The sequence below is a fragment of the Canis lupus genome, chromosome 24, assembly GCF_011100685.1.
Source record: "Canis lupus familiaris isolate Mischka breed German Shepherd chromosome 24, alternate assembly UU_Cfam_GSD_1.0, whole genome shotgun sequence".
In the NCBI taxonomy this organism is placed as follows: Eukaryota; Metazoa; Chordata; class Mammalia; order Carnivora; family Canidae; genus Canis; species Canis lupus.
In genome coordinates this window covers 32,225,517-32,248,535 of record NC_049245.1, presented here as the reverse complement: position 1 = coordinate 32,248,535, position 23,019 = coordinate 32,225,517, and the positions used below count along the sequence as shown (strand labels likewise).

General features: G+C 48.3%; 1 protein-coding gene across 6 annotated transcripts in view; it reads right to left on the bottom strand.

Moving 5' to 3' along the window:
- TOX2 (TOX high mobility group box family member 2) overlaps positions 1-23,019 on the bottom strand; it is a 132,652-nt gene that overhangs the window by 32,498 nt on the left and 77,135 nt on the right. For all 6 annotated transcript variants that reach the window (XM_038572372.1, XM_038572373.1, XM_038572376.1 and 3 more), the window contains one exon: positions 16,674-16,919. In XM_038572372.1, the coding sequence (XP_038428300.1) occupies positions 16,674-16,919 (246 nt within the window). The remainder of the gene's footprint in view (positions 1-16,673; positions 16,920-23,019) is intronic.

Sequence of the window (23,019 nt, the reverse complement as noted above, 5' to 3'; positions counted from 1 at the left end):
TCAGTGGTTGAGCGTCTGCCTTCAGCCCAGGGCGTGATCCTGGAGTCCCAGGATCGAGTCCCACATCGGGCTCCCAGCATGGAGCCTGCTTCTCCCTCTGCCTGTGTTTCTGCCTCTCTCTCTCTCAGTGTTTCTCATGAATAAATAAATAAAATCTTTAAAAATTTTTTAAATTTAAATTCAATAAATTAACATATAGTATATTATTAGTTTCAGAGATGGAGTCAGTGATTCATCAGTTTTATAGAACACCCAGTGCTCATTACATCATGTGCCCTCCTTCATGTCCATCACCCAGTTACCCTATCCTCCCATCCTTCTCCTCTCCAGCAGTCTTGGGGCTTCTAAGGTCTAAGGACCAGCAGGTGAGGAGAGGACTCACTGTCACGGCAGGGGAATCAACCCTGATCAGCAGGAGGAGAGAGGGTGGCTGTGACTCTGTGGGGGCAGACAGTGTAATACACCTGTAACCAGGTGACCCACCTGGGCACTTTCTGCCATTCCCTTCCCCCTGCCACTGTGAATGCACAGGTGCAGCAACCTTGAACAAATGTGAAGGACTCAGACCTTTTCAGGACAGGTAAGATATAGAAGCCAGCAGATCCATTGAGATGATAGCTGCTGGTGAGGGAAGCTCTCATTTGTGCCACTAGGGTTTCCTTCAGGAATAGGGGCCCAGGGAACCATGGAGAATGTGCCACCTTGTATGTGGCACAAGGGTCGTGGAAATGCACTGGTCAGCCCTCCTGCTTGGGGAACCCCAGTGCTGAGAGCCCCAGCCACTGCTCCCCTACTTCTTGAACATGCTCTCACTGAGGCCACCCCCAGCCAGCAACTGAGCACACAGGGGATACTGAGGCAGCAACATCTGGTGAGATAAGCAGCTCTTCCAGTGGGTGACTTTGGTCTGAGGACTCCCCAAACTCTTCCTTTTTTTTTTTTTTTTTTAATTTATTTATGATAGTCACAGAGAGAGAGAGAGAGAGGCAGAGACACAGGCAGAGGGAGAAGCAGGCTCCATGCACCGGGAGCCTGATGTGGGATTCGATCCCGGGTCTCCAGGATCGCGCCCCGGGCCAAAGGCAGGCGCCAAACCGCTGCGCCACCCAGGGATCCCCCCAAACTTTTCTAGGAGCTGTTCACTGTCCAAGATTCTTCATACCCAATCCCACTCTTTCCTCCCCTCCTTCTACAGGTGTCAGACCTGCATCATGGTAGAAATTTTCCCCACCTCCCACCTTCTCTTTCTCCCTCTCAACAAATCGCCTACCTGCCTAATCCTGTTCAGTGCTGCTTCTTGGTGGATTCAAACTAATGCAACCAGAATCCCTCTTTGGGAGAAAACTGTATGTAACTTGTGTTGAGAAATACACTATGTCCTGCTCAGGGTGGAGGGTGACCCCAACGACACTCAATTCAAACCAAAGGGACCCTAACCTAACCTCTAAGGAAGTCAGGTGATGTTAATGCAGGAGCCTTTGTTCAGCTGATCTCAGTAAGGCATCTGGATCTGCAGGCCTGGCGGGAGATGCAGAGGCTGAGGGGAACGCGTGGCGGCAGACAGAACGGAGGGGAGCCCAACACTGAACCTGCCACATGGGCAGGGATGGGAGAGAGAGGTCTCAGAGTATCAGCATGGCCAAAAAGGGACTCAGCAACACAGACATGTGTAGCTGTCTGCGGTCAGTGTCCCCCGATGGACCCCCAGGGAGCCAACTTTGTCTGCCAATACTTGGGCAGGTGGATTATTTTTTCTTGGGAGATCCAGAAAGGAGACAGAGCCCTCCACGTGGGTGGGCGGGGAAGAAAAACAGAGGCAGCTCATACACGAAGTGCTTAGAGACTAATAGCATTGTTACGGCTACCACGCTGAGCATTTTATAAGCATTATAGCATTTAATTATCAAAACAACTCCATACGGTAAGAATTATTAACATATCCATTTTACACATAAGAAAACTAAAATTCAGAAGGGGTGGGTAGCTTGCTCAAGCAAGCAGCAGGAGGAACTCAGATTTAAATCCATTTCTCTCGAGGTCCAAAGCCAGTGATACTAATTCTGGTCCAAGTGCTGACCCCCTTTTAGCAGGGCAGTGGGCAGTGGGCACAGAGACACAGTGTGAGTGTGTAGGGTAAGGGGCCACAGCAGAGGCTAAACCCACATTCCCAGAAGACAGATTTGTCTCCAGTGTCACTGGCTGGCTGCTGGTCACTTGCCCTGAGAACACCTTCTTGGGTGGCAGGCTTCTGCCATAGGCTGGGGCTCAGTGAGCCAGCTCCCTACCACATGTAGGGCTATGGGAAGATACAGTTCCAACTGGATATGACCAAAGTCATGGTGATGAACATATGCAGAGAAGGGTGCTGCCAATTTGCTGGCTGGATCTCTGCTTCTCCTTAGCAGGGACACAGCAAGTAAGAATCTGTCAAGTTCACAAGGCAGGTGAAAGGGAGCGGGGAGGAGGGCTCTTATGGGCAAAGGCATAAGGGCCCAAGGTCTGGGGTGGTTCACAAGGGAGAGGAGAAGGCCCGTGGGATGGGAGGGTGGCCATCTCAGGCTGAGATGAGGCTGATGATGACCCCTTTGGGGCCTAGATCGAGTGCAGGGGTGGGGAGGGGGTATGCTTTGCTGTCACATTGGCCCAGGCCCCATTCTTCTCATCCAGCGGTTTGCCAATGCTACTGGAGTCTAGCTTGGGCATGTCTGTCTGACCGCTCACACTTGGTCTTCTCATGGTCTCCGAGAACACGCTTCACTGATTGCCCCATACCTGGCACACAGGTACAGTCCCCCATGAGCAGCTTACAGAAGCCTACCTCCCAGTCACACAGAGGTCCTGGTGATCTCCCCCACTCTGGGCTCCCCTTCTTTTCTGTGACTGCATTTTGTTTCTACTTCTGTGTGGGCCCCTGGTACACCATTTCCCTTGGACCTCACAAGGACGATGCGTTCTACAATCTAAGGAGATCTAGCCTGGAGTCCTTCAGATCCCAGGCTGGGGGCAGTCCTAATGCTAAATTTAGGGTCTGCTTCAAGGCCTGAGCCAATGGGAGGTGTAAGGGGCTGAGAAGAGTCTAGTACCACCTGCAGAGGTGTGGATTACTCAGGAGGAAAAGGTTTGCAACTGTCACAGGTGGGATACAATCCTTAGGGCAAACTGACACATAAGAAACAGTTCTATGTTCCCTAAAAACAATGGAGAACCTGGCCCCCTACTGAGAATGATGCAGCCCAGGGGAGCCCAGCAGGATCAGAATCCCCTGGAGGGCTGGTTAATCATAGGGTGAGGGTCTAGGGCGGGGCCTGAGAATCTGCACCTCTAACAGGCTCCCAGGTGTTGCTGATCACACTGGGAACTCATTTTAGACTCAGATGCTGCCTGAGGCCCAGGCAGATGGACTCCTGGGTGTACTGGCTGCCAAAGGTTCGCACGCAGCTGCTCTCTAAGCACTGCTCCCTTAGGAAGCTGTGCACAAGCCCCACCCCCATCCAGCCTGCGACCAATGACTGACTCACACCTCACCCAGAGGCACCAAGGCCTGCGACTCTGCGGTCTGATTCACACTCGAGAGCTCCCTGTGGGACCAGGCCGACCTCCCTCCAGCACAGATCTGGATACCATCCACCATTCATTCCTTACAACAACCCCATCAGGAAACTGTGGCACAGAGAGGTTAAGTGGCCTGACTGAGGTCACACAGCTGGTTACACATGCAGCTGAACGACCCCTAGGCTCCCTGACCTGTGGCTCTGACCTGTAACCCCAGTGACACCCTTGCAGTGCCCATTCATGAGACGCTTCAGAGATGCTCCCTCCCTACATCCTCTCCTCGACTCCCTGGGTAATCTGAGGTTTGTCCACTCAACATACGAAGAACGTGAGGCCAGGAAGAAAGTGTCTTGCTTGCCGTAATCCATTAGCAGTGCAGAGGCAGGATGGGAGCCCAGACTCCAGGTCTCTCGGTCAATTTCTAGGGTGACAGGAAAAACTTGCACTGGCTTATTCGGAAGAGACTCATCAAGGCTCCAGCATCACAGGCCCGTGGCTCCACAGGACAGACCCAGCCTAATGACAGGGTGTAAATACTCACTCCAAAGTACCTTTCCTTTGGCCTCGCTATCAAGAGTTGGGGGAAATAGCCCCCAAGGCCATTTTTGCCCTGCCCACTGCTCTATCCCAGGTGTGAGCTCTGACCACCCCTCCCTGGCTGGACTGGCAGCAGGGACAGTCCCACCTGCAGCTCAGAGGCCGGGGGCTTGGGGCCAGGGGCTGGGGCAAGGGATGCTTCTGTACAACACTGAGAGCACAAGATATTGGGGTCAAAGGAACGAGGTTCTTGTCTTATCTCCGCCACTTCTTGACTGTGTGTTTTCAGACCAGCCACTCGCCTTCTGAGTCTCAGGGACCCATCGGTAAAATGAGGGTCATTCCGTCTCCCTCCAAGGTTGACAGGAGGGTTAGATGAGAGAAGGTGGATTGCACCGTAAGACAGAATAAGTCGGGGGGCCCCACCTGGCTTACTTGCCGACAGCAACAGAGGCAGCGCTCCACAGTCTGTGGTGTTCGTTTACACAGGCAACATTTGTCATCCAGTCAGTCCACCAGTCATTTGACAAACCCACGTCAGACACTGCTCCATCCCACACATAAAGCTAAGCCCCGGGAGTATTTTATTAGCACGTTTGACTCTACCCACCACCCTAGGGGGTAAATAGCATCATCTCCAAGCACTGGGAAAGGGAGAGTAATACCCCAGACTGCCCAGCAGGGCAGAACAGGGGACCCCAGGATTCCAGGCTCCCCGTAAGCACTACCACTTGGACCCCAGCCCAACCCCCTGGTGTGCTGAAATCTCCCGTGGCCTCTCCTCCTCCAGATGCTCTTGGCTCCGCAGCTTCAATGGCACACTGACGCTCTCCTCGGGAGCCTTAATATTTAGATGAGTTTTATTTGTCTTGCTGCCTTTTCTAAAGACTCCGAGTTCTAAATGGACAAAGCCACAAGATGAGAGAAAGAGCGCAGGAGACGGACTTTTTATTATCCAGCCAGAGCAGGGGGAAAATGACTCCAATAGATCTCAAGTTTTATGTGCTCCAGACATTCTGCGGAGCCAGAGATGGTTTCTCAGCAATGCCGACGGTACATTAAAAGCTCATTTTCCCAAACATGGTACTGAATATGCACTCGGAGGAAAGGGCCATTATGCCGGGTAATGTCGAAGCTGCAGCTGACGGATGCCGCTGTGATTCTCCCTGAAGTCTCCCCCGTGACTCAGGAGCAGGTCTCAGAGGGAGAGGTAGTCTGCTCAGGCTTGGCTTCTCGCCCAGAATGGAAGTTAAATGCCTGCCCCTTGCACCGTCCGCGGCCACAGGGTCATGGCTCGGATTAGGAGCCTGGCAGGGGGTGGAGAGGATGGCCACCAGAGGGCACCTACGTGATCATAAAACATCACAAACTGTTGTTGCAAATCCTAGCCGAAGGAATGGCCTGCGATGGGGTCTGAACAAGGAAGTCTGAACAGGTGTAACGTTTCCTCTTTTCAGGCTTCTGCGGCTATTCTCTGGCCCCTAAGGCCCACCCCCAAGGCCACCTCCTCCAGGAAGCCTTCTCCACTACTACTGTCCTTGGAACTCCTCAGTATTCATCTGTTCCTTGTTCCAAGCTAATATTTCATACTTCCTGCTGTGCTTACTTATGAACATGAATGGCTTGACTTGGAGTCGAATAGAAAAAGTGGGTGTCAATCCTGGTTGGCCCACTCCCTTGCTCACTCCTTTATTCACTCACTCACTCACTCACTCACTCACTCATTTGAAGGCTGTACAGGTTAGATATCGGAATACCTGGGGGTCAGCCTGCCAGGGTTCAAATTTTGGCACCACATTGACAGCTGTGTAGCCAAGTGATTTGCTTCTCTGTGCCCCTGTTTTTTCATCTGTAAAATGGCAATAATACACTTTCATCTGTAAAATGGTGTTGCCATTTTACAGATGAGATAAATATAAAGGGCTTAAGGGGGTGCCGAGCAACATAATAAGTGCTAAATAAACGTTAGCGGACTACGGTGAGAGATAATTCAGCCCTCATTTAGGAGAAAAGTTTGCCGAGAGGATATAAAGTCAAACAAGATGTGATCCTTGACCTCCAAAGGCCAAGATAAGGAATCTGTGGGCACAGTGAGCATGAACAGCGCTCCAAGGGGCTGGTCATCGTGGTTCTGTTCTTGGAGATACTCTGCATCAGAAGGCTGACAACTCCTGTCTGCCAAAGGGGTGGTAAGGCTGAAATGAGAGCCATGGGGAAAGCCAAGTGGATGCCATGCTAAAATCATAGCTGCTGTGACCTGGCTCCTTCCCAGGTTCCTCCAGGGCATCTCTGAATCCTCTGTGGCTTGGGTTCTTTTCTCTCTCTCTCTCTCTTTAAGATTTTATTTATTTATTCATGAGAGACACACACACACACACACACAGAGAGAGAGAGAGAGAGAGAGAGAGAGAGAGGCAAAGACACAGGCAGAGGGAGAAGCAGGCTCCATGCAAGGAGCCCGATGTGGGACTCAATCCTCAGTCTCCAGGATCACACCCTGGGCTGCAGGCGGCGCTAAACTGCTGCGCCACTGGGGCTGCCCTCTCTCTTTTTAGAGAATAGTTTTTTTATTTTTTTATTTTTTTTTTAAGATTTTATTTATTTATTTGACACAGAGAGAGACTGTGTGTACAAGGAGGGGGAGCAGCAGACGGAGAGGGAGAAGCAGATTCCCATTGAGCAAGGAGTCTGATGAGGAGCTCAATCTCAGGACCCCGGGATCATGATCTGAGCTGAAAGCAGATGCTTCGCCGCCTGAGCACCCCAGGCGCCCCCGCCCCCATGGTTCCAATCTTCAGGCAATGTCCATTCACCTGTGCACAGCCTGAAGGCTGCAGAGAGCACTGAGCTCAGAGTTAGGAGCTCTGAACTCAGGTTTAAGTTCCAGCTCTGCCCTCCTGCTTGGATAAGGAATCTCTCTTCTCCTATTCATTTGGTCAATAAACAAGCATTGCGGGTTATCTGCTAAGGCAGGCCCTCTGCCAGATGCTGGTGCCAGAGGAAGACATAAGCACAGACTCAGCCCTTAGGCTGTTCCAGGCTGGAAGCACAGAGAGACATTTGAAATGGACAGCCACCTGCCTCCACGAACTCAGACTGATCCTCTCTTTATTTAAACGTTTCACATACTGTTTGTCATGGTTCTTTGGTGGTAATTTTGATTTTAAAAAATACTACAGTAAGATACTGTTTATCTTGATTACTGAGTTTTTTGGTGCTCCCTCAAATTTTTATTTTATTTTTATTTTTTTATTAAAGATTTTATTTATTTATTCATGAGAGACACAGAGAGAGAGAGGCAGAGACACAGGCAGAGGGATAAGCAGGCTCCACACAGGGAGCCCGACGCAGGACTTGATCTGGGGACTCCAGGATCACACCGTGGGCCGAAGGCAGGAGCCAAACCGCTGAGCCACCCAGGGATCCCCTTCCCTCAAATTTTTAGATCGCAAGTGCCTCACTTGTCCAGCTCAGAGGATCCAGACAGCCTCAAAGACAAGATGACTTCTAAACTGAGTCCTAACACAAGAAAAGGAGTCAGCAGGGAAGACAAGGGGGAAGAGCCTTCCAAACAGAAGGAACAGCAGGCAGTAGTTCTCAACCAGGGCTGATTTTGTCCCCCAGGGAACATTTGGCACTGACCGGAGACATTTTTTATTGTGATTTTGACTGAAGGAGTGTTATCAGAGGCTAGGAATCGCGGGTGGAGGTCAGCGGCACCGCTAGACATCCTACAATGTCCAGGGCAGTGCCCACGCCCCCCTCAACAGAGAACTTTCCCACCCCAAATGTCAGTAGTGCTGGGTTGAGAAACCCTATGCTAGAGCACAGAAGTGTGAGACATCGTGACATCAGGCTACCTTGGGCTGGTTGCTTGGCCTCTGTAAGTCTCAGTTTCTGTATCTGAAAAACGGAGACACCAGCAGGTTGCTGGGAGGAGGCAATGGGACCCAGTCTGTATACAGCAGGTACTCAATAAATGCCTATGCCGGCTTCATTCCCCCTTTGAACACGCCTCAAACTTTAGAGCAAACAGTTCTCAGAAGAGACAGCGTCCTCAGGTTCCAAAGAAAACTGGGACACGGAAAAGAACACATTCTGTTCTTTTCCGACCTTTCTCTTATGAAAACCACGAGTCTTATCTCTCAACAAATGGGAGCCTGCTCGCAGAGAACTAGCCTGCGTGTTGGCTTATCACTGGCCTGAGTTTTAACAGGGAGTGAATTTTTATGACCGAGTTATAAACCTTTGCAAAAGCCATTTTTAAACTAAAAAACGCTGACAGGTTCTTAAGTACTATAGCTGCTAAATTAAGCATGAGGGATGGGGTGGGTGGGGGTGGGAGGGTGGAGGAAAACAAAAGTGCCCTAAAAGAGTTAGTGGAGGTAAAATAATGTTCATTAAAAATAGAAAAACAAACACACACAAAAATCTTTTGTGTTCAACTTCACACTCGTACATCATAATGTTCCAGTAAAAGGCCATTTCCCCCTGAGATAATAAAAGAATTGAATTTTTCCTTATCGGTCATCTATTTTTCTAGCTGAAGCTATTACTCCCGCTCTGGGGTTGCTAGGCAACAAGAAATATTAATAGCGGCTTTTATTAGCTTAGCTTTTGCAGCCGAGTACCAGAATGAGAAAATGGGAAACATAAATGTGTTACATAAATCTTTCAACCTTTCAGAGCTGGTGTTAGTCTCTGTTTTCATAATGATTTATTGAAGTGATGGTTCATTTATGAGAAAAAGGAGTGCAGGATAAGAAAACGGAGCAGTCCCCTGCAGGAGTGTTTGAAAATAAATAATTATAGCAGGAGAGCAAAAGCTGTTTAAAGCCATTTTTCTGAGTTTTATAAAATGTAAAAAGACATATTTCTTTCGCTTAGTGCCTCTGAAAAAACAGGGGGCGGGAGTTTCATCTGGACTCTGCTGAATATAAAGAAACCTCTGGGCTTCTGGTTACCCCCACTTAAGGATCCTCAGGGGCCTGTTGTGAGATCAGCACCTCCGTTCCCACCCCAGAGAGGAATTAGACAAAAACATGGCACCCAGGAAAAGCCCAAGCTGGAGTATCCTTGTGAACCTTTTGCTTTTAACTGAAATGGATCCTGCCCCTGGTCAAACAGCCCAGAGAAGTTGGGTTTGGGGCCGTTGACTTCTTGGCAGGCAGTAGACTGTCACTTTGTGGTTGCTTTCAAGCTCTGGGCCTCGAGTGAGGTCCTGGTGGAGGTAATACACTTTCCTCCAGCCCACTCTCCAGCTGGGGCCCTCTCCCTACCCCCTCCATCTCAGCCTCTGAGCCTGTCTGACTACTTACTGCCCCAACAAAGCCAACCCTCCAGCAGGTCTGGCTGGATGTAGGTATGAGGCTGAGGCCACCCAAACCCCATCAGCAAAATAAATAATTGGTACAGTAGCTTACATTTAGTATGAGTGCCTACTGTGTGCCAGACACCAGGCTGAGCACTTTTCCTACATCTGATCATTGAATCTTCACAAGTTCCTATGAGGCTAGTAACATTACCTCTGTTTTACAGATGAGGAAACTAAGGCTCATGGAGAATTAATGCCTTGGTCTGAGTGAGTCACAGGGTAGAAGGTAACAAATGGTGGAGCTGGGTTTTGAACTTGGGTTAGCTTAACTCCAGAGCCCATGCTCCTAAATAGTAGGTGATATTAAATGTCAAGAAAGCAAAAGCACATAAGCAAAACAAAACACTATCACAATAGATTATGAAAATGGCCACAGATTCCTGCCCTTCTGCAACATGATGCTGACATTTCTCCCTTCAAGAAGCGGGGTATTTCTCCACTCCTTGAATCTAGGCATGGCCATGTGCCTTGCTTTGGCCGAGGGGGGACATCAGCAAACGTGATGCAAGCAGAGGTTTGAAGAGCGGTTGCACCCTGGGGCCTGTCCTTCCTTGATGCTGTTGGGAATCCTGTGGCCATTGCCGTGTAAACGGGCCCAGGCCATCATGGGATGAAAAACCACTGGCCCCAGCCAATGTTGGGTCAACCGCCAAGATATGCACAAAGTTGTCCCAAACCAGGTAGTCCCAGCCAAGCTGCAAGCTGACCCTAGGAATTAGCCAAGTCGGGCCAGATCAAAAGACCTACTGACCCACAGAATCACAAGAAATAGTAAAAGTTCACTGTTTGCAGGATGCTTGGGTGACTCAGTAATTGAGCACTTGCCTTCAGCTCAGGTCGTGATCCCGGGGTCCTAGGATGGAGTCCCGCATCAGGTGTCCTGCAGGGAGCCTGCTTCTCCCTCTGCCTATGTGTCTGCCTCTCTCTCTGTGTCTCTCATGAATAAATAAATAAAATCTTTAAAAAAGAAAAGTTTACTGTTTGCATTAAGCTATTAAGTGTTGAGGTGGCTTGTTACACAACAAAAACTGATAATAATCATAAACCAAAACAAAAAACAGACTTAATGCATTAAGGACAATAAAATGAATAGATTGGTTTGGGTCTCCGCTGCCCCCTGTGGCTCATTCGTCCAGACAAGGGTTGTGTATATGTGGGGGTGTTTCTGGTCCCCTTTTCTCAGGCTCAGGAGCGGAATCCCAAGCATCTGTGAGAATATTGTAGAGGTAGACCAATTTCCTAGGGGGAGGAGGGATAAGGCAAGGAAGGGAGGAGGAGGAGAAAGAGAAGATTGGGAAGGAAGAGTGGAGAACTGAAAGATAGGGGGGTAGGCATTAGGAGGTCAAGGATCCCCCAGAGTCAATCTGCAGGGAACTACCTCTAAAGCAAAGGGGTGAAGTGGCAACCAAGGTTTGCCCAGCCTCCTCCCCAGCAGCCTGCCCCAGGATACTAGCCTGGAAAGACTTTTCACTTGGCATGGGATCCCCGGGCCATGGCTTCTAGTTCACCCTGTGTGGGAGAAGGATGAGTCTGAGCAAGATGCTTTGGGACAGGGACCTAGAACACAAAAGATCTCAAACTAGGATTTCTTTAAGATTTTATTTATTTATTTATTTATTTATTTATTTATTCATTCATTCATTCATGAGAGACACACAGAGAGAGGCAGAGACATAAGCAGAGAGAAAAGCAGGCTCTCTGTGAGGAGCCCGATGTGGGGCTCGATCCCAGAACCCCGGGATCACGACCAGAGCTGGAGGCAGATGCTCAACCACTGAGCCTCCCAGGCGCCCGCCCCACCAGTCTAGGATTCCGATCCGAGTTAGTAAGACTTGAGCCCCTGGGCCAGTGGCATGTGTGGTGGTGGCAGTGGAGGGTCTATCCAACCTCAAACCCACATACTTGTCCAGCGTGTCAGAGTTGACAGAGCGATTATTCCCATTTTCCCATTTGTGAGTTTGTCAGAGCTGGCATCCGAATCCCCATCCCCTAGATAGGCGAATTGAGGCTGGGAAAGAAGGGACTTGTCCCAGGCCCCAGAGAAAGCAAACGATAGTCAACTCTGGAAGAGAATGCTTGAATGGCAGGTGCATGCCACACCTGTGCTAACCGGTGGACTGGACCGCACAGCTCCAGCGACCCACAGGGCTCAGCTTGGGGAAATCCCAGAACTGATGGCAGCTCTTGGGGACAGCTCTGCCAGATTCATTTCCCGCTGGGCCCACCTGCACCTACTCAAAGCTCTCCCAGGACTCTCTCTGATCTCACAGAAGGGGCAGGTTCCCCGGGACTTGTCTGGCAGCAGCCAGCATTGCCCCTTCCCAGGATAATTCCTCTCCTGGGTACGCCGGGACCATAAGCTCGAATATTTCCCAAGGACAACTCCAAAATAAATTATTTCAGATTTAACAGAGGCTGCTTAATAAATTCCACTCTTCTAGTTTCTTTGGGTATTTTAGAAACTGATTTATACATACAATATCTCTCTCAAAATGAGACAATCAACACAGGATAAAATTATTGAGTTATGAAAATAGGGGTCAGATGGAGGTGCAGTGCTTTAAATTAAACTGGCAAAATGTATCTTTCATACTAAATTGACTCTTTTTGTCTTGGAAATGAATGTTTAATCAGTTAAGACGCTGAAGTCGAGGGAGAAGCTTTAAGCATATTTAATTTTGTAAAAGGGGCCCAATTCCAATACTGCACAGCATTCCTACCAGCAGCCATACCTTAAAAGCAGAAAAGCCAACTGCCATGCATGTGAGGAGGCCGCCCGGCAAGGGCAGGGGACCAGAAGGAATCAGTGGCCTCTGGGACCAGAGCCAAAAGGGCTTGGCATAAATGAGATGGTTGTCAGACACCCTGGCCTCAACCACCTCTCCAGGGACGACATCCCTGACGCACCTCGATTTGTGCAAACAGCATCTGTGACCTCCTGGCCGTCGGGGCACCTTCTGTGCCACCTGCGGCCTTGCAGCCCAGCTGCTCCATCTCTTGGGCACCTGCTAAAACTGAGAATCACATGGTAGTGGACAGAGCTGGGCTGGAATTCTGCTTTTGTTTCTTAATAACTGGGCAACGTTCATTCCTTCATTTATTCATCAAGTGTTTATAGAATCTGCTATGTGTCAGGTCATCACTTCCTAAAGGCACTTCTTCTGGGCACACACAGCAATGTGTGCTGATTCTATAAGACCATGTATTACGTCTCCAGAAATGGAGTCTTCACCTGCCTCTCCACCTGCACCAGGAGTTCCTCAAGGGTGTCTTGCAGAGCCAGGGCTCAGAACAATGCCTGGAACTTAGGAGGCTCTCAGTAAAGGCTGCTGCACAGCTGATCACCACGGTAGGTTGAAAACAACCCTCCAAAATGTCAGGTCCTAATCCCTGGAACCTGTACTTGGGAAGAAAGAGTCTTTGTAGGTGTGAGTAAGTGAAGGCTCTTGAGATGGCAGGATTATCCTGGATTATCCCTAAACACATCTGTCCTTATGAGAAAGGCAGAGGAGACTGCCCTGGCAGAGGGCCATGCTAGGTCGGAGTGACGTGGCCACAAGCCAAGGATAGCTGGCAACCCCTAGATGCTAGAAGCAGCAAGGGAGGGATTCTCCCCAAAGCTCCCAGAGGAAACTCACCCCTCCTGACACCTTGATGTGCGCCCGGTGATACTGATTCCAACCCCTAACCTCCAGAGCCGGAAGGGAACGAATTTATGGTTGTCTTAAGCTACCACATTTGAGGCAAATTGTTAGAGCAGCTTCGGGAAGCCCATACAATTACCTGGGTGCTCCAAACCTGTTTCCTTATGCCTCACTCGGTTCTTGGGAGCAGTGTGTAAAAGTTTGCAATGCTCTCTGCACTACCTAATAGCTTGAGACCTATTAGGTGACAAAAATTCCAGCACCATCCTCAGGTTGCACGTCCATACATGCACACACCTGTCTCCTACTGCTCAAACTTTAAACACTTGTCTCCAAGGGCACCTTGCGCCTCTTCCTCAGACAGTCCCAGTGGATAGACATGTGATTATCTGGCTTCCCATTAGGCCCAGGAGCCCTCCCCTGCATAAAATGGTTTGGCTTCTCTTTCATTATGTAACAAGGGAATATAAAACACAGAGAGCCCTTGACAACTGATTAATGGAAGAATTAAAGCTATCTGAATTTGTGAAGCATCTTTAACATGAGCTAGCTTTAAAGAAATCTGGAAAATGACTGCAAAGTGCCTATTTGGACCAAGCCCAGCCAAAACATATCCTAGGAGGAGTGATCAGAAGGTCACTTTTGACATACAGACAGCATTCCTTGTAATTATCAGAGCTATTGTCACCAGGTGGCCCTACAAAGGTACCTGAGAGTGTCTGCAATCTGTTCCTTTAGGTAAATGAGACTCACAAGAAACCATTGCTATTTGGTTAAGTGGGAATTTGCTTTTATTACTAATAAAGATTATTATTAATAGTACAATAATAAATATTCCCTGATTTTTTATACTCTCTGCGAGGCATTTTTCTTTCTTTTTTTAAAAATTTTTTAAAATGTTTATTTATTTATGATAGTCACAGAGAGAGAGAGAGAGAGAGAGAGAGAGAGAGAGAGAGAGAGGCAGAGACATAGGCAGAGGGAGAAGCAGGCTCCATGCACCGGGAGCCCAATGTGGGACTCGATCCCGGGTCTCCAGGATCGCGCCCTGGGCCAAAGGCAGGCGCCAAACCGCTGTGCCACCCAGGGATCCCGCGAGGCATTTTTCTAAGACTTTGCACACATGACCTCAGATACATTTCACTGCAGTCTTGAGGTGGGTACTGTTAGGATTCCCATACGAGGACACAAGAGAATGAAGCCTGAGATGGGAATCAGGATCGGAGGCAGGTCTGTGGGACTCCAGAGCCCACACACTAACCACTGCCCCACACTGTCTCTCCTGCCCACCGGCACCAAAGACCAACAACCCCAGGGCTCAGGACCACAGCCACACTGACCCTTGCAGTCACAGCCCTCCCCAGGGCACACACCAGAGGTGTCTGCTGGCCCTGCCCTTGCTTGTGCTACCAGAACTCCCCAACAGGGACAGCCTGGAGTAATGATGTTTCGTGAGCAATTAGCTGAGCAGGCAGCTAAAGTACATCATTCTAACAAAGTGGAATTAAAACCACATGACTCTGGAATCTTCAGGTCTCTTAGAGATGAGGAAGCTGAGAGCCTGCATTATTGATGGGCCCCAAAGAAAAGTATTCCTCGAGAAATGGAGTATCAAATTCCACTGAGCACTTTAGTCCGAGCGGAAACACTATAAAAAGTGGAGCTTGAGCTAGCAGTCTCCCTCTCCCCTCTGTCCCTCCCTCCTTTTATTTCTCACCTAGATTCAAAGAAGAAAAAAATGTGGTGTATCTTACAAAAATACATATAGGATACCAGCTTCGTTTTAAGCAAGAAGATTTGGTGGTAGTAAGAGTAAACAATAAAGAAAACACTGTAAGATTGTTACAATATACACTGTATGCCCCAGAGTCCCAGGCATCTGCTAGAATTGGGCCACATGCGTGGCTGTGGCCTCTGAGCATCCTCAGCAGAGATAAACATGATCCACCCAACACCATGTGATTCTGATAAGAAATCAGCTACGCGGTCCCTTGTCCCCTGACACAGGTGAGTTTGTCACCCAAGCTGACAAAAATCAAAGATTGCTTCCTCATGGACACAATGGTTGTTGGTCCAGCTGTGCTCCTGGAAGACCCAAACTGTCACTTGCCAGAAATGTCAGGGAAGATCTCGGCTGCCAGGAGCCATCATGCCTGCTGTGTAGAAATGGGCATGGGATATAGGGCCCTAATGACACTACTGGGGTTTCTGGATCCAGCTATACCTGAAATTCCTTGTCCACCCCTGGATATTTCAGTCTTTTGTTTTAACTAGTTTGAGTTTGGTTCCTGTCACTTAGGAATGAATTTAAGAGTTGTAACTAGTATATAATACTAACTGTGAAGGAAAGAGCAAAAATAAACAGTTATTCAGGAGAAGTACTATGATTCCCTTAAGGGGCTTTTTCTATTATAAAAAAAAATATGCTCTACTAGTTTTCTATAGTTCTTGATTGTTCAAATCAGCCATATGCTAAGAAATCATATATCTCCTTAGCATGGGATTCAGGACCCTTATGATCAGGTGTTGCTAGTTCTTTTACCTCCTTTCTCCCTCTCTGCCTCCAGGTCCTTTTATAAAGAGAATGAACCACATGTTGTCCCCAAGAAGGACATGAACTCTCCTGCCTCCTGCTTTTCATACATGCCATTCCCCTAACCTGGAAGATCCTTTCCTGCCCTAGTCTGCCTACTGATTTTCTTTTTCTTCTTCTTCTTTTAAAGATTTTACTTATTTATTAGACAGAGAAAGAGAGAGAGAGAGAGAGAGAGAGAGAGAGAGAGAGCAAGCACAAGCAGGGGAAGTGGCAGGGAGAGGGAGAAGCAAGCTCTCCACTGAGCAGAAAGCCCAACATGGGGCTTAAACCCAGGACTCCAGGATCATGACCTGAGCTGAAGGCGGACACTCAACCTACTGAACCACCCAGGTGCCCCTGCCTGCTGATTTTCTACTTATCCTCCAGCTTTAACTCAGTAATCACCCTTCTCTCTGGCAGCTTAAACAAAAAACAAGATGGAGTATTTTTTAAATATTATGATTCTATTTATATGAAATGTCCAGAATAGGCAAATATCTGGAGACAGAAAGTGGATTAGCGATTTCGTAGGGCTAGGGGCTGGGGGAGGGGGGGTTTGAAAATGAGGACTAAGGGGTGTAGGGTTTCTTTTCGGGATGATCAAAATGTTCCAAAATGAACTGTGTTGACAGTCATATAACCCTGTGTAAAATCTATTGATTTGTACACTTTAAATGGGGGAACTGTATGATGTGTGAATTATATCTCAATAAAGTCATTATAAAATAAAAATAAAGATGATATTATTAGAAATAACAATAAAGCAAATAATACCAGGATATTATAAACAGGGCTCCAGAAGTTACCCACATGAAGACATAAATGACCCTCCACACCCATCCCTCATATTCTGCAGACCCCACGCAAACATCCGAGCCCACATCCTGCATACAAGCAGAGGGTCCTCATCAAAACACTGGCATCCTGCTTCCCTCCCAGCCCTCTTCCCTGCTGTATCCAGCAGGAATCATGGTGGGTGACAGAGACTCACCGTGGGCAGCTGGCCCGACAGTAGGTGGCTGTCCTGGGCCAGCATGTTGGACACCATGATGGCTGGAAGGTCCATGGCCTGGTAGGAGTAGGCAGGGAGCAGTCCGTTGGGTGCAAGGCCGTGGCACAGCGAGTGGTAGCCAGCTTCGTGGTCCCCCAGATGCAGGAGGGATGGCTCAGGGAGGTTGGGAGGTGTTATCGGGGGAATCTCATAGTCTTCGTTGCTTTCACTCTGGCTGTTGTAGGTCTAAAACATCAAAAGGGCATGTTGTTGGGGGGGTCAGTGTCTTACAACTACAGAATATGCTTAATAGCACCAATAATAACAACAAAATGGTAACAGCTTCTCGACAAAGGAAAGAAAGGATGACTCCCTCTGGAAGGCAGACAGTCAAGATGGCCCTAGGACTTGGTCAGATTCCTGCCCCATCTCCAAATGGGTGCTCCCTCCCACTAGGGGTTGGTATACAAAAACCTGCTCCCCTGGAGAGTGAGACCAGCTTTTATTCCCATCTTCTTCATTTTCCCGTCAGATCTAAACACTGCAGCCTACCACGAGTCTATCTTCTCACATCCACCCATTTTACAGATGGGAGAATCCAGGTCCAAGAAGAAAGTGGTCCATTCAAGGTTAGTCAGAGTTGGGAACAGAGCTGAAGTATCCTGATTTCCTGCCTGGTCGTCTTCCATGGCAGTTGGACACCTGAGAAAGGTGTTCAATTCCCTTGAGTGCCCTGAACACCCAGCCCAACTGGATCCTCTCCTGGTCTTTCCTGTCTTAGTAAATGGTACAAAGACTCCCCCAGAAGCCAGGAGCCATTCTGGACTCCCTCTCCAATCCTTGTTTGTTCATTTCCCCCTTCCCCTCACTGCACAATGAGGAAACTCCAGTACAATGCTGAATAAAAATGGTGAGAGTGGGCAGCCTTGTTTTCTTCCTTATCTTAAATATCTCGATGTTTTACCACTAAGTACAACATCTGCCATGGGTTCTTACAGGTGTTCTGTAACAGCGTGAAGGCATTGCTAGTTCATCAAGAAGGTGTTTATTTTTCTTTCAATTGTGTGTAGTTTGTTGTTGTTTTACTTTTATTGGATTCCTTTCCCCACATCTACTGAAAGCTCTAGTGACTTTGCTCCTTTAGTTAATACATGGTAAATTACTTCACTTGGTTTTTCTAATGTTAAAACAACCTTGCATTTCTGGAATAAACCCTACTTGGTCATGATGTATTATGCCTTGCTGGATTTTTACTGCTGATGTTTTGTCCAGGATTTTTGCATCTAGCTTATGAGTAGACTGGCCTATAATTTCCCTCTTTCTTTCTGCCTTTGTTGGGTTTTAGTATAGAGATGATGTCAGCCTGGGGGATCACTCCCCTTTTCTGTACTCTGAAAGAGATCAGGCCGCAGACAAGAAACTCATGTAGATTTGTAGATGGATATAAGAAAACAGCAAAGAGAAGTTAGGAGACACAGAGGACAAAGTGAAAGTGTCTAAGTGATAACTGTTTGATCAGCATTCTGGAAGGAGAAGAGGGAGGGAATGGCGCAGAGGTGTAACTGAAGGGATAAAGGTTGGGAATATTCCAGAACTGAAGAAAGACTCCAAAGGTACTAATGAATATAATGGTAAATCTTAGAACAATCATAATACATATTGTGTAAAGGTGGAGGGGGAACCTCACAAAACCATGATAGCATATGGGAAATAACATCTTGTTCTCTTTGATAAGTTAAGTGTGTATGCTAGAAAAGGTAGGGTAATTGAAGCCTAACACAGTACCTGGTTCCAGTAAATATTTGTTGGATGAGGCCACTGAGTGGTAATAAATACATCCTGAATATTTCATGCTTAAAAACTAGTACATCTCTACTGGAAATCTTGGGCAAGGGGTAGACGGAGAGAGAATAAGAGAGGGAGAGAACCTTCCAAACATCTTAACATGGGCACCCTGCGGGGGATGAAAATGATTTTTCAGGTTATATTTTGATGCACTTTGGTGCATATATATGGGTATTAATGTAATTTTGCCTTTAAGTGCATATTTTCCAAGACAGATGCTGATAGGTCAATTGGTATAATTTTATGGTTAAGGCTTTGAGTAATCCAGGGCTTGGTGAAAGAGATAGCTATAGGGGGGTAGAATGGAGAAGGGGGCAGAGCACCCCCAAGTAATCAGAAATAGGTGGAAGAGAGAAAGCACTCTGTGCCTCTCTCTGCTCCTCTATGCCTGGCACCTGGCTAGTAAAACCCCTACCATGACATGAACCCAACCACCCAACCCTTCTCACCCTCACTAAGAGAGCTGAGCAAAGCTCTGGCCAAATTGCACCAGAAATCAGGGTCACCAGCTGTGTGATGTCTTCATGCCTCTGGGATCCACTCCCTCCCAGCTTGTTCATTCCCATGGCAGTTCTCCCCAGCCTGTCTTCCATCCTCATCCTCCAGCACTCTCTTCCCCTTTACCCAGTACAGATGACCGGTCACCTTCTACTCCTCAGGGAAAATAGAAAATAACTCTAACAGCATCCTGTTATCAGAAACACAAACTTGCCTATTTGGTACCAACTTGCCTCCTGTTTTGATGCCGGAAGAGCCATCCCTCCTTCCTAAAGCCAATCTCCCTGCCTGTGTAGAGAATGATCCTTCCCTCTCCCCTCCCCCTCTGTCCAAGGACTTTGGGCATCCCATGAACTCTTCCTGCTCCTGGCTCTTCAGCCTTCCCCTCTGCTGGACCACTCTCATCGGCACTGAAACATGCTCATCTCTCTTCGGACTTGCACACTCCCCTGTCCCTCTCCAGCTGCCACCACCTCCTCCCAAGTCCACATCTGTCTTCCTGAAAGGGTTGTCAGCTCCTCTTCTTCATCTCCCACTCACTACACAGCCCACTGAAACCTGCTCCCCACCACCCTCCAAAACTCCACCTCCCAGAGGCCTCCATGGTGCCAGATCCAATCAGTTTTCAAACCACATTTCATTGTCTCCTCAGCGATGTTGGTCCAATGGATCCCTTCCCTTCATCTTGAGAACATCCCTCCATTAGCATCCAGGACCTCTTGCTACTCACCCTCTTGCTCCCACTTCATCTTCTCCAATGCCCACTCATCTTTTTCTACTTAACCATGCTGTATTCTCTCAGCCTGAGTCTTGACTCTTCTCCCTTCCTTCCCTACAACCTCTCCCCAGTTGGATCTCAGGCTCGGTTTTCATTCCCATCTAGGTGCCACATTTCCATCTCCAGTCTTGGCACCCATCTGAGCTCCAGATGTGAGCATCTAAACACTTGCCCCCTCCCAATATTCACACCTGGCATATCACAAGTATCTCAGAGTTAATATGTGCAAAGCTGCCCTCACATTGCCCTTCCTCAACCCTGCAGCTGTAGCTCCCTCATCCTGTCCTCCATGCAGTTAATAAAGCCACCAACTTGGGGCTTACCCTCAGTCATTTCAAATCCACTGAAACTCCTCTGAACTATCTTTTATACCCACCAACATCTCTCCATTCCCACTACTCCTGCCCTGCTCCAGGCCACACCATCTGTTTCCTGGACAACTGCAACAGCCTCTGTCCTGGTATCCCATTCCTTCCCCCACCAATCCATCCCCTTCATGTAGCCAGAGTAGTCTCTAGAAAGATGATCACCTTGCCACTCCCATGCTTACAATGCTTTGATGGCTCCCCACTGCCCTGAGGATAAAGTCCATAGTCTCAAACATGGCCCTGTCATCCTCACATGCCTGCTCCCCATCACCCCTCCAGCCACAGAGACCTTGCCTGCCTCCAGGCCCTCACATAGGCTGTTCCCTCTGCGGGAATGCTGTGCCCACCACATGCTCTCCCTTCACCTGCTTATTTCTACTCAACCCTCAGCAATCGGTTGGTTTAGATGGCTTCCCTGATACTCTCTAGAGCGGGTCAGAGCGCATTATATACCCCCAAGTGGCTCTGCATTCCCCTTGGAAGCACTCATTGAATGTGTAGTCAACTAACTGCTTGCATAGTTATTTAATGTTTAACGTGAGTTCTGCTGGGATAGCCCTTGTTGGTCCTGCTTCCCAGAACCTGGCACAAAGTAAGAACTAAAAAATAATTAGTTGAATGGATGAACAAGCCAGATCCCAGGGCAGAGACCATGGGATCACATCTCACTCAACCCTCATGACTGCCCTGGACATCCTTGTTGCACAGGAGTGTAGTGTGTGGTCAAGTGCTGGAGGGCCTGGGTTTGAATCCTGACTCTGCCACATACTAGGTATGTGACTTCGGGCACACTACTTAACTGCTCTGTGTCTCAGTTTCCTTTTCTGTAAAAAGAGGGTAATAATAGCAAGTGCTACAAGGTGGCTGTGAAAAGGAACTGGATCAATCATGTGAACTGCTCAGGCCATTGCCTGGCACTGGGTCAGTGTTCTGAACTCCTCACACCCCAAGCCTGCATGCCGTGGGGTGATAGGTCTGTCTTGAGCTTGACTACTGGGATGGGCTGGGGGCTGACTGGCTTTTTGTGGGACTCAGCCACAGGCATCACATCATCCCAGGAAGCCTCCCCCAGCTCCCCTGCCCATCCAGCAACAAGACTCTACTCCTCACATTCCTCTTCTGCAGCCCCTTTTGTGTGCTCCCCAGAATATCACATACACCTGCAATTATTTTTGATTCTTTATTTACCTTTTACTTATGCCCACATCCCCCAATCTCAGACTCCACGGGGCAGGGGTAAGACTGTCTCATCGCCAACACCTAGCACAGTGCCTGGCACATAGTAGGTACTCAGTTAGAATGTGAATGAGGACTGTGCCAGACTTTAGGTTTAGAGCTCACTTAGGTCAATCTGTATCTGTCCCTCTTGACAGACTGGGAGTCCGTCAGTCATCTGTAGCTCATGTCTCTCCACACAGCCCCCCTGCCCGCCCCCCTCCACCCCAGTTCCCAGAGGAGGTGCTGGCACATGATGCTAAATGAGCACACAAGTCCATTCCTTTCATTTAAAAACCAAAACCTCAACACACTGGAGCCAGCCCAACCAACCAGAAGCCTTTTGCAAAAATAAGCATATGTTGTATCAAAATATTGGAATAACACAATTATGACAATTCATTTAAAGAGGCGATTAGCACACTTAAAAATAACTAAGCATGCAACATGCCTCCCTCAAACGCAATCAAATCCTAAATGCATGACACCTGAATACTGCCTCATTCTGCTACTGCTTCTTACTGAGCACCTACTGTGTGCCAGCCACTAGAGCCAGCTTTTCCACATGCATTCTCCATCAAACCCACATCAGTTCTGCAAATAATTCATATGACTATTCTCTCCATTTTGCAGGTAAAGACGATGAAGCTGAGGAAGTGGGGGTGTCACATAGCTAGGAAGTCTTGGATGGGATGCAAACCCAGGTCTTGCGACTCTGAATCCAGCATTTTCCTACACTGGATCAGAGGCTTCTTCAAGATCCATTTCTCACTCCCCCTAAGAGATGGGTTTCCCTGTCCCCACTCTTGCTATGGTCTCTTCTCCTTCAGGGCCAGGATTATCCTGTTAAAATATCAGATCGTGCACTCCTCTGCTCACCACCCTCCAGTGGTCCCCTTGTCACTCAGAGTAAGAACAAGGCCCTTACAATGGCCTCCTACCCCCATGCTATATGGTCCAGTGCCCCCACTCCCACCTCCATCTCCCTTACCTCCCCGGTATCTCCCACCATTCTCCCAGTTCATGCCACTCTGGTCATACTAGGCATGGTTCTACCTCGGAGCCTTTGCACTGGCTGTTTCCACTCTCTGGAACACTCTTCTCTCAGATACTCACACAGCTCATTCCTTTGTCACTCATGTCTACTCAAATATCCCCTTCTCAATGAGTTCTACCCTCACTGCTTGATTTAAAATTACAAACCACTGGCCACGCTCCCTTTTCTGTTTGTTTTTATCCCTTTCAGGTTTGTCACCTTCTAACGTCCTTCAAATTTTATTGATTCATTGGAATCAATAGATTCCATTGAATGTCAGCTCCATGAAGGGGGAGGTTTTCATCTGTTTTGTTCACTGCTGTATCCTAAGCATCATCAGTAATGGGTGCTCAAATAGTGAACGGATGAAGAGATGAACTTCTTACCACATGCCAGAAGTAAGAGTAGGAAGAAAATGAACAGACTGGCAGACCATGAAATCCCCCTTCTGAGAGGGCTTGTCTTGGCGGTGACCCAAGGGCAGGACAGGCAGTTTGAATCAATCCAGCGTTCCTCCCTCCCCAGAAGTGGTGCATGAAAAACCTTAACTGATGGTCCTTTTGGGGCAGAAAGTGGAGGGAGGGAGCACTGAGGCAGATGGCAGGG